The 12445-nt window shown below is 69.4% G+C and overlaps 2 protein-coding genes across 2 annotated transcripts; one reads left to right on the forward strand and one right to left on the reverse strand.

Moving 5' to 3' along the window:
* Positions 1-106: 106 nt before the first annotated feature.
* On the reverse strand, positions 107-5472 carry SAMD4B (sterile alpha motif domain containing 4B). The gene is given in 15 exon segments (XM_040655124.2): positions 107-533; positions 653-736; positions 848-965; positions 1391-1586; positions 2030-2148; positions 2230-2315; positions 2405-2642; positions 2892-2978; positions 3077-3186; positions 3298-3403; positions 3405-3555; positions 3904-3953; positions 3955-4367; positions 4692-5093; positions 5405-5472. Coding segments are annotated over 14 exon segments (1983 nt in total). The 5' UTR covers positions 4888-5093; positions 5405-5472; the 3' UTR covers positions 107-504.
* Positions 5473-5918: 446 nt separating this feature from the next.
* On the forward strand, positions 5919-12071 carry LRFN1 (leucine rich repeat and fibronectin type III domain containing 1). Its single transcript, XM_015300223.4, is given in 5 exon segments — positions 5919-6136; positions 8007-8054; positions 8469-8577; positions 8579-9822; positions 10442-12071. Coding segments are annotated over 3 exon segments (2079 nt in total). The 5' UTR covers positions 5919-6136; positions 8007-8054; positions 8469-8493; the 3' UTR covers positions 11193-12071.
* The last annotated feature ends 374 nt before the right edge of the window (positions 12072-12445 follow it).

The raw sequence follows: 12445 nt of genomic DNA on the forward strand, positions 1-12445 counted from the left end.
GGGAGCTGCTTTTTGCCGGGGGGCAAATAATATTAATATAATAATAATAATAATAATAATAATAAAGATAAAGAACAAAACAAAAAAAAACAAAAACGAAACAACAAAAAAAAATAGGGGATTATTAAAAATGTTAAACGCAACAAAAACTCAACTGAAAAATGGGCCAGGAGAGCCCCGCCCCCACGTGCAGCCCCTGTAGTGTTCACACGCCCTGCACACGCGTGCCCCCACCCCCCCCCCCTCCTGCAAAGTCATTGGCCCCGGGAGCCCCTCGGTTGTGTAAGGGTTCGAACGCGACCCCACCCCCCCCGCCCCCCCCCCCCCAACCTGGCCTTAGTGGATAAAGGAAGGAGGGAATTCCTCGTTTTCCCCCCCCGCCTCCCCCCACGCACACATTTGAGGGCCCCCCAGGGTGGGGTCAATGGTCACAGCACAGAGTGGGGGAGGGGGGGGGGAGGGGGCACCCACGGGTGCGGCACCCCAGTGGAAGGGGCAGGGCCGTCAGATGGTTGAGGTCTTGTCTGCGCCGTCTGCAGGGAGATGGATGGAGAAGAGGGTCGGGGGAGATGGGGGTGGCACCTCCGGCCCCCCTCCGTTCCCCTGCTCCTCACTCAGCCCCTCGCTCCCTCCTCCCCCCGGCCCTGCTCACCCCCCAGCGCGTGCTCCGTCATGCTCAGGCACAGCGACTCCAGCGTGGGGTTGATCTCCAGGTCCGTGCCAGGGACGGGACACTCTGTGGGGCCAAGGTGGGGTGGAAGAGGCGGGGGGGGGGGGGGGGGGGGGGGTGAGGGCACGGCGTGGCGCTGTGCTCCCCTCCCGGCCCCCAGGCTCAGCCTAGACTTACCCTGGGGGAAGGCGAGCAGGGCCTGGGGTGAGGTGTGGACGGGCAGCGAGTGGGTGCGCTGCACCACGCTGCGGCTCCCCGGGGCACCCCCAGCCCCCCCGCTGCTGAACCACAGGCTCTGGTGGACGGGGAGAGCAGGTGGTAAGACAGGGTAGTAGGGGGGCACGGGCAGCTGAGAGCCCCACCCAGCCGAAAATGCCCCCCCCCCCCCCCCCCCCCCCCCCCCCCCCCCCCCCCCAAAAAAGATCCCAGCACCCAGGAGCTCCTCCCCCTCCTATCTACTGAAGGCCTCCCCCAACCGCCAACCCCCCCCCCACCACCTGGCAGTGACACCCCTCACATCCAGATGCAGCTCCCCCTGCAGGACCCTCCCCAAAAGCCACCCCAATTGCCCCCAGGACCCAATCACCCTCCGTAGCGGGCTCCAACTTCCACACTCCTACTTCAAAACCATCACTCCCACGACGTCCACACCACAAAAGCCCCCCTCCCCCCCTTCCAGTCCCCCCCCCCACAACGCCCAACTGCGTCACCATCACTCACCTGGCGTCCTTGCGCCCCGAGGGGGGTGGCACCGAGGGGAGGCCGTGGGGCAGGACCCCCCCCAGCAGGGCCCAGCAGCCCCATGCGGGCAGGGGGCAGCGCACGGGGGGGCAACGCAAAGGGGCGCTGCCCCCGCCGCCCCCCCGCCCCTCCCACAGAGCCAGCTATGGGGAGTGAGTTGGAGCCAAAGCCCCAGCTGCGGGCAGGAGGGAAACAAAGTGAGTGGGAGGGAACAGGACGGCACCAGCAACCCCAACCCACCCCCTCTCCCCCAAAAAACACACGGGGATAACCCAGACTCCATCTGGGGGGGGGGGGGGGTCTCCAAACCTTTCAGGTGGAAAACGGGGCATCTACAGGACAGAAAGGGGCAGAGGAGCAGCTTGAGTACTCTCACCCACCTCTCACAACTCTCACAGGGGCAGAGGGAGCACAGGGACAAAGGGGCAGCTCTAGTTGGGGGGGGGTCCCAGGCTCCCGGGGGGGACACAAGGAAGGGAAAACCCAGGAGTTGGAAGATCCCAGGGTGGGTGAATAAGGCAAATAAGGCAGCAAGGGGAACAAAGTGGGTGTTGGGGTGAGGCCCACGTAGAACTGAGCCCCCCCCATGTGACCCCCCGCCCACAAGCTCTCTCCTACCCTTTGGGAGGCCGGTAGCCCTGGCCATCAAGTGGCACCTTCTTGGGGAAGGCGCGGAGCAGCTTCAGGACCTGCTGCTTCCAAGACAAGAGCCTCTTCTTCTGCGTCTCCGTGAACGCCTGTGGGTGCAGGGGAGGCCATGAGGCGGGTGGGATGCAATGCAAGGCCCTGTGCCCCCCCCCCCCCCGCCTCGATCCTACCTCATGGCTCAGGCACTTCTCAAGGAGCTGGAGGTAACTCGTGATGTTCTCCTCATCCGGCCGTGACACCAGCAGCTGGGTGCAGACTGGAGGGTGGGGGGGGCATGTGAGTGGGCTCAGAGCACGGTGCTCCCTCCCCCCACAGCAGCCCACCTTGCAGAAGCGAGGCCCTCACCTTTGCCCATGACACGAGTGAACTGCCCCGGGATGTCTCCGTCAGGGACGGGGGCTGCAGGGGCCTCAGTGTCGGCAGCTGGGTGGGGGGCAAAGGCGTCGGCAGCCCCCGGGGGAGCCCCATCGTGTGCTCCATTAGCAGGGGGGGCAGGCGGGGGCCTGAAGGCCTTGATGGGCGTCACCATGATCTGCTGCAGCTCCTGCAGTGCTGTCCACAGGTTCCCACCTTCCAAGATGTCCTGCAGGGACAGGGAAACAAGCAATTGTCACACAGAGAGGCACGGGGCAACCAAATAGCCCCGAGGACATTGAAGGGGCAAAACGGATCCGAGATCATCATGGACAACTCCCACCCCACTGCTACACGGATGTGGGCGAGACCGGGCACCCCTGGTACTACCAGCAGGGACACAGAAGGGGATGAAAAGCTGGAGCAAAGAGAGGCCACCGCTGGGAGACACGGGGGGGCACGGGGCCACTCCGCTCACCTTCTCCAGTGCTTTGAGAACGCTCTGCCGCTCCCGCAGCTTCTGGATGCTGAGGGCAATCTTGTGCCGCGCGCCCTTGGTGACGTTCTGCGGTGACAAGGAGGGAGCAGCAGGGAACGTGAGGCACGTCGTAGGCCTGAGAGATGGGGCGGAGGGGGAGGGGGCTGAGGGGCAGCACGGCTCACCTGCGACTCCAGGTGGTGTTCGGTCAGCGTCATCATCTCCTCGTAGGTCATCTGGGAGAAGAGGGCGGCGTACTTGTGGAGCCGCAGACTCTTCAGCCAAGAGGGGACATCTGAGGGGGGAGCACAATGTGGGGTGGTGTTGCCACCTCACCGCTCCACCTCTGCGTTTCCCTCCCCCTCCCAACCCCTCCCCCCCCCCCCCCAACGAACACCCCTTCAACCTTTCATGCCGCTGCCATCCTCCTGAAAGGTGTTGCGGCCACCGGTGGGCTCCTCGGTCTGCTCACTGCCCGAGGAGGCCACGCTGCTCTGGGGTGAGAGGGGCGCCGTGGTCGCCGAAGGGGGTGCGAGGGGGCCCTGGCTCCTCGCCCCCCCCTGGCCATTCACCGCTGCCCCCCTGGGGGCTGCCAGGCACCAGCGACAGGGAGCGCTTCAGTGGGCTGGGGTGCAGCTGGCAGGGCAGCGCTGCGGAGAGGCGGCTGTTGGGTGCAGGTCCCACCCCAGCCCCCCCCACCGCCCCCACCCCCACCCTCCAATCCCCTTGCTCCACCCCCCATATTTCCTTTGGTCCCCTTTCTGGTCCCCATCGCCTTCTTTGGCTCCCGCATCCTCCCACACTTATTTCTATCACCTCCTCCCCTCTGCGTACCCACCATCCCAGATTCTCCCCCCCCCACCTCCCCACCTTAAACACTCAGGCCCCCCTAACCCTTGTATCCTCTCCAGTCATCCCACCTTGGCCCTTCAGAACCCCTTCCAGTTCCCCACGCCCCTGCAACTCAATTATTCTTTCCCACATCCCATGCGCTGCCCCCCCCCAGCCCCACTCACCCGTGCCCCCAAGACCATTGCCACTGCTGGGGGGATGGAAGGGGGGGGTGGCCGTTTTCCCGGGGAGCTGCCTCAGGCCAGGGGGGCCCAATCTCAGGGGGTCCGTGCTCAGGCCAGTCGTGGGGGGCACGGCGGGGCGGGGGGGGTGCAGCATCAGGGCGAGGAGGGGGACGCGGCGGCTGCGGGGTTCCAGCCAAACGCTCCTCCAGGTGGCCCAGCCACAGGGCCAGCGCACTGCGGTCATCCAGGGTGGTGGCAGGGTGGATGAGGGCGTAGGAGAGGAGCTGCCGGCTCTCCTCCACGCATCGGTTGCTCTCGATGGCGTAGGCCAGAACCTTCTGCAGCCGCTTCATGTACTCAGCCTTGGCAGCCGCATTGCCCGGCTGCAACAGGGGGAGGTGGGCCAGCAGCAGGGCCACCGCTGCCTCTGCTGGCTCCTGTGGCCACTGACTGATGGCAGCTGGGGAAGGGGAAGGAGCAGCAGGTTAGGGGGGAGCAAGAGGGGGATATTGCCCAGCGTGAGGGCAGCAGGGGGCAAAACCCTCCCGGGATAACGACAGCATCTCAACCACCTCCCAGGGAGCGGCGAGAGGTGCGGAACCCCGGAGGAAGATAGGGCCCCCTCGCCTCACCACATGCAGAGCGACCCTCTAAAGAGCCCGAATCGCACCAGGAGCCCCTTTGGCCACCCGGACCCACAGCAACGGCGTCCCGAGCCTCGCAGGGAGGCGCCTGGGCCGAAAGGGGCGTTCGGCGTGGGGGGAACCCAGCAGCTCCCACTCACCGGCGCTATTGGCCTCCGCCTCCAGGAGGTGGATGTCGGCACAGTCGGCCAAGGAGTGCTCGAGGCAGAGCTGCAGGAAGCGTGCCTGGGTGCGGGTGACGCGCTTCAGCAGCGAAAGCAGCGCCACGGTTTGTTCGCACTCGTTCCAGCCCTTGAACCACCCGGCCACGATCCCCACCTGGTCCCGGAACATCATGGCGAGCGGGGGGGCGACGGCGGGGGGGGGAGGGGGGGAAGACTCGGGCCCGGCCGTGCCCCCCCCCTCACATGGCGGCAGCGCGGGGACCGCGAGGGGGCCTGGAGCTGCTCTCGGTGGCCCCCGGGGCCGGCGTGGGCATGGGGCGGGCTGGAGGCCCCGAGGGCTGCGGCGGCGTCGGTGCGCGGAGAGAGCCTCGGAGATCCCTGCGGAGAAAAGGGGCCGAGAAATGGCAGCGGGGGAGAGGAGAGGAGACCTCGGGGCCCGGTGCCGCCGAGGGTCCCACGCTCTGCGGAGATGGGAGCGGAGGGGCGCGGGGACCGGGGGCAGCTCGGGGGCAGCAGGGCCCGCCCGAGGGCGGAGGCGGCACCGGGGAGCGGTCACGCAGGGCCCGACCCGGGAAGGCCGCAGCGGAGCGGTGCGGACGCGTAGGCCGCGAGGAGGGGCCGGAGCCCGGCCCGAGGATCCGGAGGGGAGGAGAAGCCGAAGGCCCGACCGGGCCCGGCTCCGCACTCACCGCCACCACCGCAGCTGCACTCAGAGGCGCCGTCGCCGCCGCGCAACGTCAACGCGCACGGCACGCACAGTGCGTCACCGCACCAACGCGCATGCGCCTCCCGCCTCGCCCCGCCTCTTCCGCTGCCCTCGCGGCTGTGGCCAATGGGAACGCGGAGAGACGGGGAGGCAACATCCGCCAAGGCTTTGCCCGCCCCCTCCTCCCCGCCCCGCTTTCTCATTGGACGGCGGTGCTGCCAATGGGACGGAGCCAGGCGGAGGGGCGGGGCAACACGGACGGCCACGCCCCTTCGCGCTGGCTCCGCCCCCACCGCGGTCACCCCGACCGCTGCGGGGGGCGTGGCCTAACGGAGGGGCGGGGCTGCCCAAGAGGGGGCGGGGCCTGAGGCGGGCGTGGTCTCGCAGGGGGCGGAGCTTCGGCCGCCGCGGAGCCGTCGCGCGGTGCTGCCGTCCACGCGGCCCCCCGCGCCGTGTGGGACCCCCCGGTGCGGGAGAGCGGCCCCGCCCCGCCCCGCCCCGCCCCGGCGGCGCTGCGGCTCCGAGCGGCGGCCCTGGGCCGGCTCCGGGCACGGCGGGCCCATCCCGCGCCGCCCGCACCGCCACCCGCCGCCACTCCCCGCCCCGCCGGACCGGGGCCGCCCCCGCCTATGGGTCGCCGCCGGGGCGAGGCCTGAGCGGGCCCCGAGCGCCCGGAGCCGCGATGGGAGTGGCCGTGGGCTGAGCCGCCACCCAGGTACCTCGGGGAGGGGAGGGACCCTCGGGGTGCGGGGACGGGGGGGGGCGGCGGATGGGCCGGGCTGGGTGGTACCGGGCCGTACCGGGCCGTACCGGGCCCCGCCGTGCCGTCATGGGCTGCGTTGGGCCGTGTTGGGTGGTAATTGATGGTACCGGGCGGTACTGGGCCGCGTTGGGCCTTACTGGGTGGTGCTGGGCTGTACTGTGATGTGCTGGACTACACTGGGCGGCGCTGGGCTATGCTGGAGCCTACCGGGCAACGATGGGCTGTGATGCTCCGTACTGGGCTGTGTTGGGCCCTACTGGGCGGTACTGGGCTGTGCTGGGATGCGCTGCTCTATACTGGGCAATACTGGGACCTATCGGCCCCTGCTGGGCAGCGGTGGGCCGTGCAGGACTATACTGGGTGGCACTGGGCTGTGCTGGCTTATATTGGGCAGTACTGGAACCTACTGGGCTCTGCTGGGCTTTGCCAGGCAGTACCGGGCTCAACTGGGTTGTGCTGCTCTGTACTGGGAGGTACTGGGACCTACTGCATCCTGCTGCGCTGCGCTGCAGTGTGCTGTGCTGGGCCTTACTGGGAGGTACTGGGCTGTGTTGGGCTCTGCTGAGCCTTACTGGGTGGTACTGGGAGCTGCTGGGCTCTGCTGAGCCTTACTGGGTGGTACTGGGAGCTGCTGGGCTGTGCTGGGCCTTACTGGGAGGTGCTGGGAGGTACTGGGCTGTGTTGGGCTGTGCTGGGCCTTACTGGGTGGTACTGGGAGGTGCTGGGCTTGCTGGGTCTTACTGGGTGGTACTGGGAGGTGCTGGGCTCTGCTGGGCGGTACTGGGAGATGATGGGCTGTGTTGGGCCTTACTGGGAGGTACTGGGCTGTGTTGGGCTGTGCTGGGCCTTACTGGGTGGTACTGGGCTCTGCTGGGCCTTACTGGGAGGTGCTGGGAGGTACTGGGCTCTGTTGGGCTTTGCTGGGCCTTACTGGGTGGTACTGGGAGGTACTGGGCTGTGTTGGGCTGGGATGGGCTTTGTTGAGTTATACTGGCATAATATTGGACGTTCCTTTCTGGGCCGTGCTTGATTTCAAGGGGCTGTACTGAGCTCTGCTGAATTGCATTGTGCCTTTCTGGGTTGTCCTGGGCTGCACTGGGCCATACTGGACAGTACTGGGCTCTGTGGGGTTGTGTTGGGTCCCATGGCTTTATACTGGGCGATGCTGGGCAGTACTGAGTTGTGCTGGGCCTTATGCTGCGGTAGGGCTATGCTGGGCTGTGCTCAATTTTACTGGGGCATACTGGGTTGTGCTGGAACTTACTGAGTGGTGCTGCTCTTACTGAGCTGTGCCGTCTTGTACTGGGCTGTACTGGGCTGTGCTGGGCTGTGCTGGACTTACACTGGTTCATGTTGGTTTACAGAGGGCTGCGTTGGGCTGTACAGGGCTATGCTGGGCTTCTATGGGGCTCTGTTGGTTTACACTGGACTACTGTGGGCCATACTGGGCTGCATTGGATCATCCTGGGCGATACTGGCCCATACTGGGACCATTTTGGTTTGCACTGGGCCAGAGTGGGCCATGCTGGGGCAGAATGGAGCGTTCCAGACCGTAGTGGGCCACCCTGCACTATACGTTGCACTGCTGTGACTCGTACTGGCCAGCACTGGTTTGTACTGGCCTACACTGGGCTGTGCCCACGCTGACCCTTACTGGGCCATACTGGGTCGTGTTGGAACATACTGGGCTGTACTGGGCTTTGCTGTGCTGTTCCAGGCCCTTCTGGGTCATATAGGGCTGTACAGAGACGTAGTGGGGTGGGTGTGTACTGGTGCGTACTGGTGTGCACTGGTTCATACTGGCTCATCCCGTGTCCCACAGGCCCTGTGGCAACACCTGGTTGGGATGAAGATGGAGCTGTGAGAGGAGGTACTGAGCTCACGGGGTCACTGCTGGGATTGCACGCGGGAACCACGCGCGGGATCCCATGGGATCACAGCCGGGGTCATAGGCGGGGTCATACAGAGGGTTATGGGATCACGCGTGGGGTTGCTTAGGATCACACGCAGGGCCACGTGGGAGCGGGTAGAGGAGCGCACGGAGCCACGCGTGGATCACGGGATCGCACGGAGTGCGGCACACGGGATTATTCCACACGGGGTTATGGGGTCACGGGATCACGCCTGGGATCACGCAGGGTAACACCACGGGGCCCCACGGGACCGCCGTGCGTGGCATTCCGGGCTCACCCACCGCACTGGAGCCGTGTAGGGTTGGGTGTGGGGCCGTGCACGGGGCTATGGGGCCGCGGCTGGGCTAACGCGGGGTCGTCTCCCCCCCCAGGGGCGCACCCCCAGGCCGGTGTGGGATGGCGAAGCTGCTGGTGCCGCTGGTGGTGCTGGGGGCGGTGGCGCAGCGCTGCCCCCCGCGCTGCCTCTGCCCCGCGGCCGCCCCCCAGCCCCACGCTGCTGTGCGCCCGCACGGGGCTGCTGGCGGTGCCGCCCAGCCTGGACCGCGGAGCCGTGGAGCTGCGCCTGGCCGACAACTTCATCGGGGCCGTGGGCCGCACCGACTTCGCCAACATGAGCAGCCTGGTGCACCTGACGCTGTCGCGCAACGGGCTGCGCCGCCTGGCGCCCGGAGCCTTCGCCGACCTGCGGGCGCTGCGGGCGCTGCACCTGGACGGCAACCGGCTGCCGGCGCTCAGCGGCCCGCAGCTGCGCGGCCTGGCCAGCCTGCGGCACCTCATCCTGGCCAACAACCAGCTGGCCGCCATCGAGCCCGCCGCCTTCGCCGCCTTCGCTGCCACCGTGGAGGACCTGGACCTGTCGCACAACAACCTGCCCGCGCTGCCCTGGGAGGCGGTGGCGGCCATGGCCAGCCTGGCCACGCTGACGCTGGACCACAACCTGCTGGAGCGCGTCCCCGCCACCGCGCTCAGCCGCCTGCCGCGCTTGGCCCGCCTGGACCTGACCGCCAACCGCCTGCGGGCGCTGCCCCCGGTGCCGGGCCCGCCGGGGCCCAGCCTGGCGGCGGGGGGCAACCCGCTGCACTGCAACTGCGAGCTGCTGTGGCTGCGGCGCCTGGCGCGGCCCGACGGGCTGGAGAGCTGCGCCTCGCCGCCGTCGCTCGCCGGCCGCCTGCTGTGGGCCGTGCCCGAGGAGGAGCTGGCGTGCCGCGCGCCCCACATCGCCGGAGCGGCCGCCAGTCCCAGCGCGGTGCTGGAGGGGCAGCCGCTGCGCCTGGGCTGCGCCGCCAACGGGGACCCCCCGCCCGCACTGCACTGGTTGGGCCCCGACGGGCGCCTGGTGCAGAACGGCTCGCGCCGGGCGCTGGGTGCCGACGGCTCCTTGCAGCTGCGCGTGGCCACGCTGCGCGACCACGGCGCCTTCACCTGCGTGGCGTCCAACGCGGCCGGGGAGGCCGCCGCCCGCGTGGAGGTGGCGGTGCTGCCGCTGCCGGTGCCGCACCGCCACGGCGACGGGGACGGGGAGGCGCAGGCCGGTCCCGGGCCCTCAGACATGGCGCGGGCGGGAGCCAACGAGTCGCTGCCGGCCGGCGCGGAGCGGCGCATCGTGGCGGCGGACCTGACGGCGTCGTCGGCGCGCATCCGCTGGCTGCCGCAGCGCCACGTGCCGGGGCTGCGCATGTTCCAGATCCAGTACAACAGCTCCATCGACGACTCGCTGGTCTACAGGTGGGGCTGCGGGGCGTTCCGGAAGGCGGGGGTGGGGGGGGGGTTGGGGCGGTGAGGCTGCACAGCGCGGGGCTCGAGGGCGTCGGGTGGTGCGTTACGGCACTGCGCGGGTGGGCGTTGCATGGGGCTGCGGGATATTGCACGGAGCCGTGGGACATCGCACGGCACCGCACAGAGCTGTGAGGCGTTGTGGAGGCCCAGGGATGCGCGCGGCCGCGGGCGTTGCAGAGCACGGCTCGGGGCTGTGGGGGTGCACGGAGCGGCGCTGCGCTGTAGGGCTGTGCGTGGGGGGGCTGCGCGTGGGGCTGTGGAGCGGCGGGACGGGAGGGTGGCTGCAGGGTGACGGGGCTCTGAGTGGCATCACGGCTCGGGGCTGCGAGGCACTGCACGGCTCTGCACGGGGCTGCGGAGCATCGCGCGGCATTGCACGCGGCCGTGTGCCTTTGCAGAGCAGCGCACGAGGCTGCGGCGCCTCCCAGCGCTGCACGCGGCGACGGGGCCGCGTGGAGCCGCATTGCAGCGCGGTGCATCGCGGGCGCCCCGCCCCGGGCTGCCCCCCGCCCACCAGCCGTTCCTTCCCCCTCCTCCCCCCACCCCCCCCCCCCCCCCCCCCCTGCAGGCTGCTGCCCCCCTCCAGCCGGAGCTTCGTGCTGCGGGATTTGGCCGCGGGCCGCGAATACGACCTCTGCGTCTCCGCGCTGTACGCCGAAGGCGGCGCCGCGCCGCCCGCGTCCCGCGCTCTGGGCTGCGTCCGCTTCGCCACCGCCGGTGGAGCCCCGGGCTGCGCCGCCCCCCGGCCCCACTTCCTGGGGGGCACCGTCATCATCGTCATCGGCGCCGCCATCGCCGCCTCCGTCCTCGTCTTCATCCTCATCCTCACCGCCCGCTACAAGGCCGCCCGCCGCCCGCCCGCCGCCGCCGTCGCCAGCGTCTGCTCGCAGACCAACGGCGCCCACAGAGCCCCGGAGCCCGAACCGCCCCCCCCCGCCGCCCCCGCCGGTGCCCGCGGCTCCCCCGGCCCTGAGCGCGCCCGGCGGCGCCCGCGCGCTGTTTCCCAGCCACAGCTTCCCTCGGCGCGCCCGGACTCGGCGGCACGGATCGCTGCCGCGCCTCGACGCGCCCGACGCGCTGCCCCCGCTGCGCCCGTCGTTCGGCAGCACCCACTGGATGCTGGAGAGCACCGTGTGACGGGGGGCGGCACCCCGGGGCGCTGGCGGCGGCGCTGGGGCTGCCCCCGGGTGCGCCCTCGGGTGCTGTTCCGGGCGCCCTTAGGGGCCGGAAGGCAGCGCGGGGTGCTCCTCCGCGCCCTCGGATGCCGATGGACCTTTGGGTGCCCAAACGCGGCCTTGGGTGCCTCCCAGCTTCAATAGGTGCCGGTGGACGTGGGGGGGGGGGGGGTGTAAGGGTACCCTCGGATGCCCCTCTGCACCTTCAGGTGCTCGGCTGCACCCTTGGGTGCCAGCGGACCCCCTGGGAGTCCGAACGTGCCCGGGGTGCCCACGGGTGCAGCTCTGGGTGCTGGAGGTGGCTGCAGGTGCTGGTGAGCTGCGGGTGCCCTCGGGGGCTTGAAAACAGCTGGGGGGGCTCCTCTGCACCCGTGGGTGCCCCGGCGCGGTACTGGGTGCCAGCGAACGTGGGGGTCCAAACACGCCCTTGGATGCCCCTCAGCGCCTTTGGGTGCTCCTCTGCACCCCCGGGTGCCAACGGATACCGCGGGTCCGAAAGCGCCGGGGCGTCTGCACACCCACGGGTGCCCCCGTGCAGCCTCAGCACCTCTGGGTGCCCCCACCGTATGCACCCACTCGGTACCCCCCGCCCCCGGGGCGCCCCTGGGTGCTTCCCCTCTCCCCCCCCCCGCCCCCACCCCGACACACGTTGCGCCCGGCCCCCCCCGCGGTGCCTTCGGCCGGGTGGCGGGGGGCCCCGCGCACGCCCCCGCAATGTCTGCACAGATGACACGAGCCCCGCAGCCCCCCCCGATCTGGCTGGTCTGGATACCCCGCGGGGGTCGGGCCCCCCCCCGCGACTGCCCTTCCCCCCCCCCCCCCCCCCCCCCCATGCCCTATCTGTCCCCCCCCGGTGTCCCCTCGACTCGTTTGCCCCCCCCTTCCCCCGCCCAGTCCCATTTCTCCTCCCGTCCCCGTCGTTGCCCCCCACCAGCCGCCCCCGGGCCCCCCCGGCCCGCCGCAGTGTTTAACACAAGTTTTTACATTAAAAACCTGTGCCCCCCCCCACCCGGGGCCATTAAACCTTTTGTGTGTGAAGCGCAGCGGGAACCGCTCTTCTGTCTGGGGGGGGGGGGCTGGAAGGGGGGGTGGGAGGGGGCGGAAACGGGGCGCTCCGCCACGCCCCCCCCGGCACAGACCGCGCCCGATATGCAAATGAGAGGCGGGGCCACAGCAGGGGGTTGGGGTTGCCATAGGACGGACAGACCTCGGGTTCATTACTATGCAAATAAGGGGCGTGGCTTAACGTCCCCACCTCCTGTCTCGCCCTCTGCTGCTTCCTACCGCTAATTACCCGCTGCCGTCGGCGGGGGGGGGGGAGGTTGAGGGCACGTGTGCCGCAGCCCGGCCTTGTCCCCTCCCCGTCACGGCAGAACCCGGCCTTGTGCCCCTCCCCA

Source organism: Gallus gallus, chromosome 38 (assembly GCF_016699485.2).
Source record: "Gallus gallus isolate bGalGal1 chromosome 38, bGalGal1.mat.broiler.GRCg7b, whole genome shotgun sequence".
Lineage (NCBI taxonomy): Eukaryota > Metazoa > Chordata > Aves > Galliformes > Phasianidae > Gallus > Gallus gallus.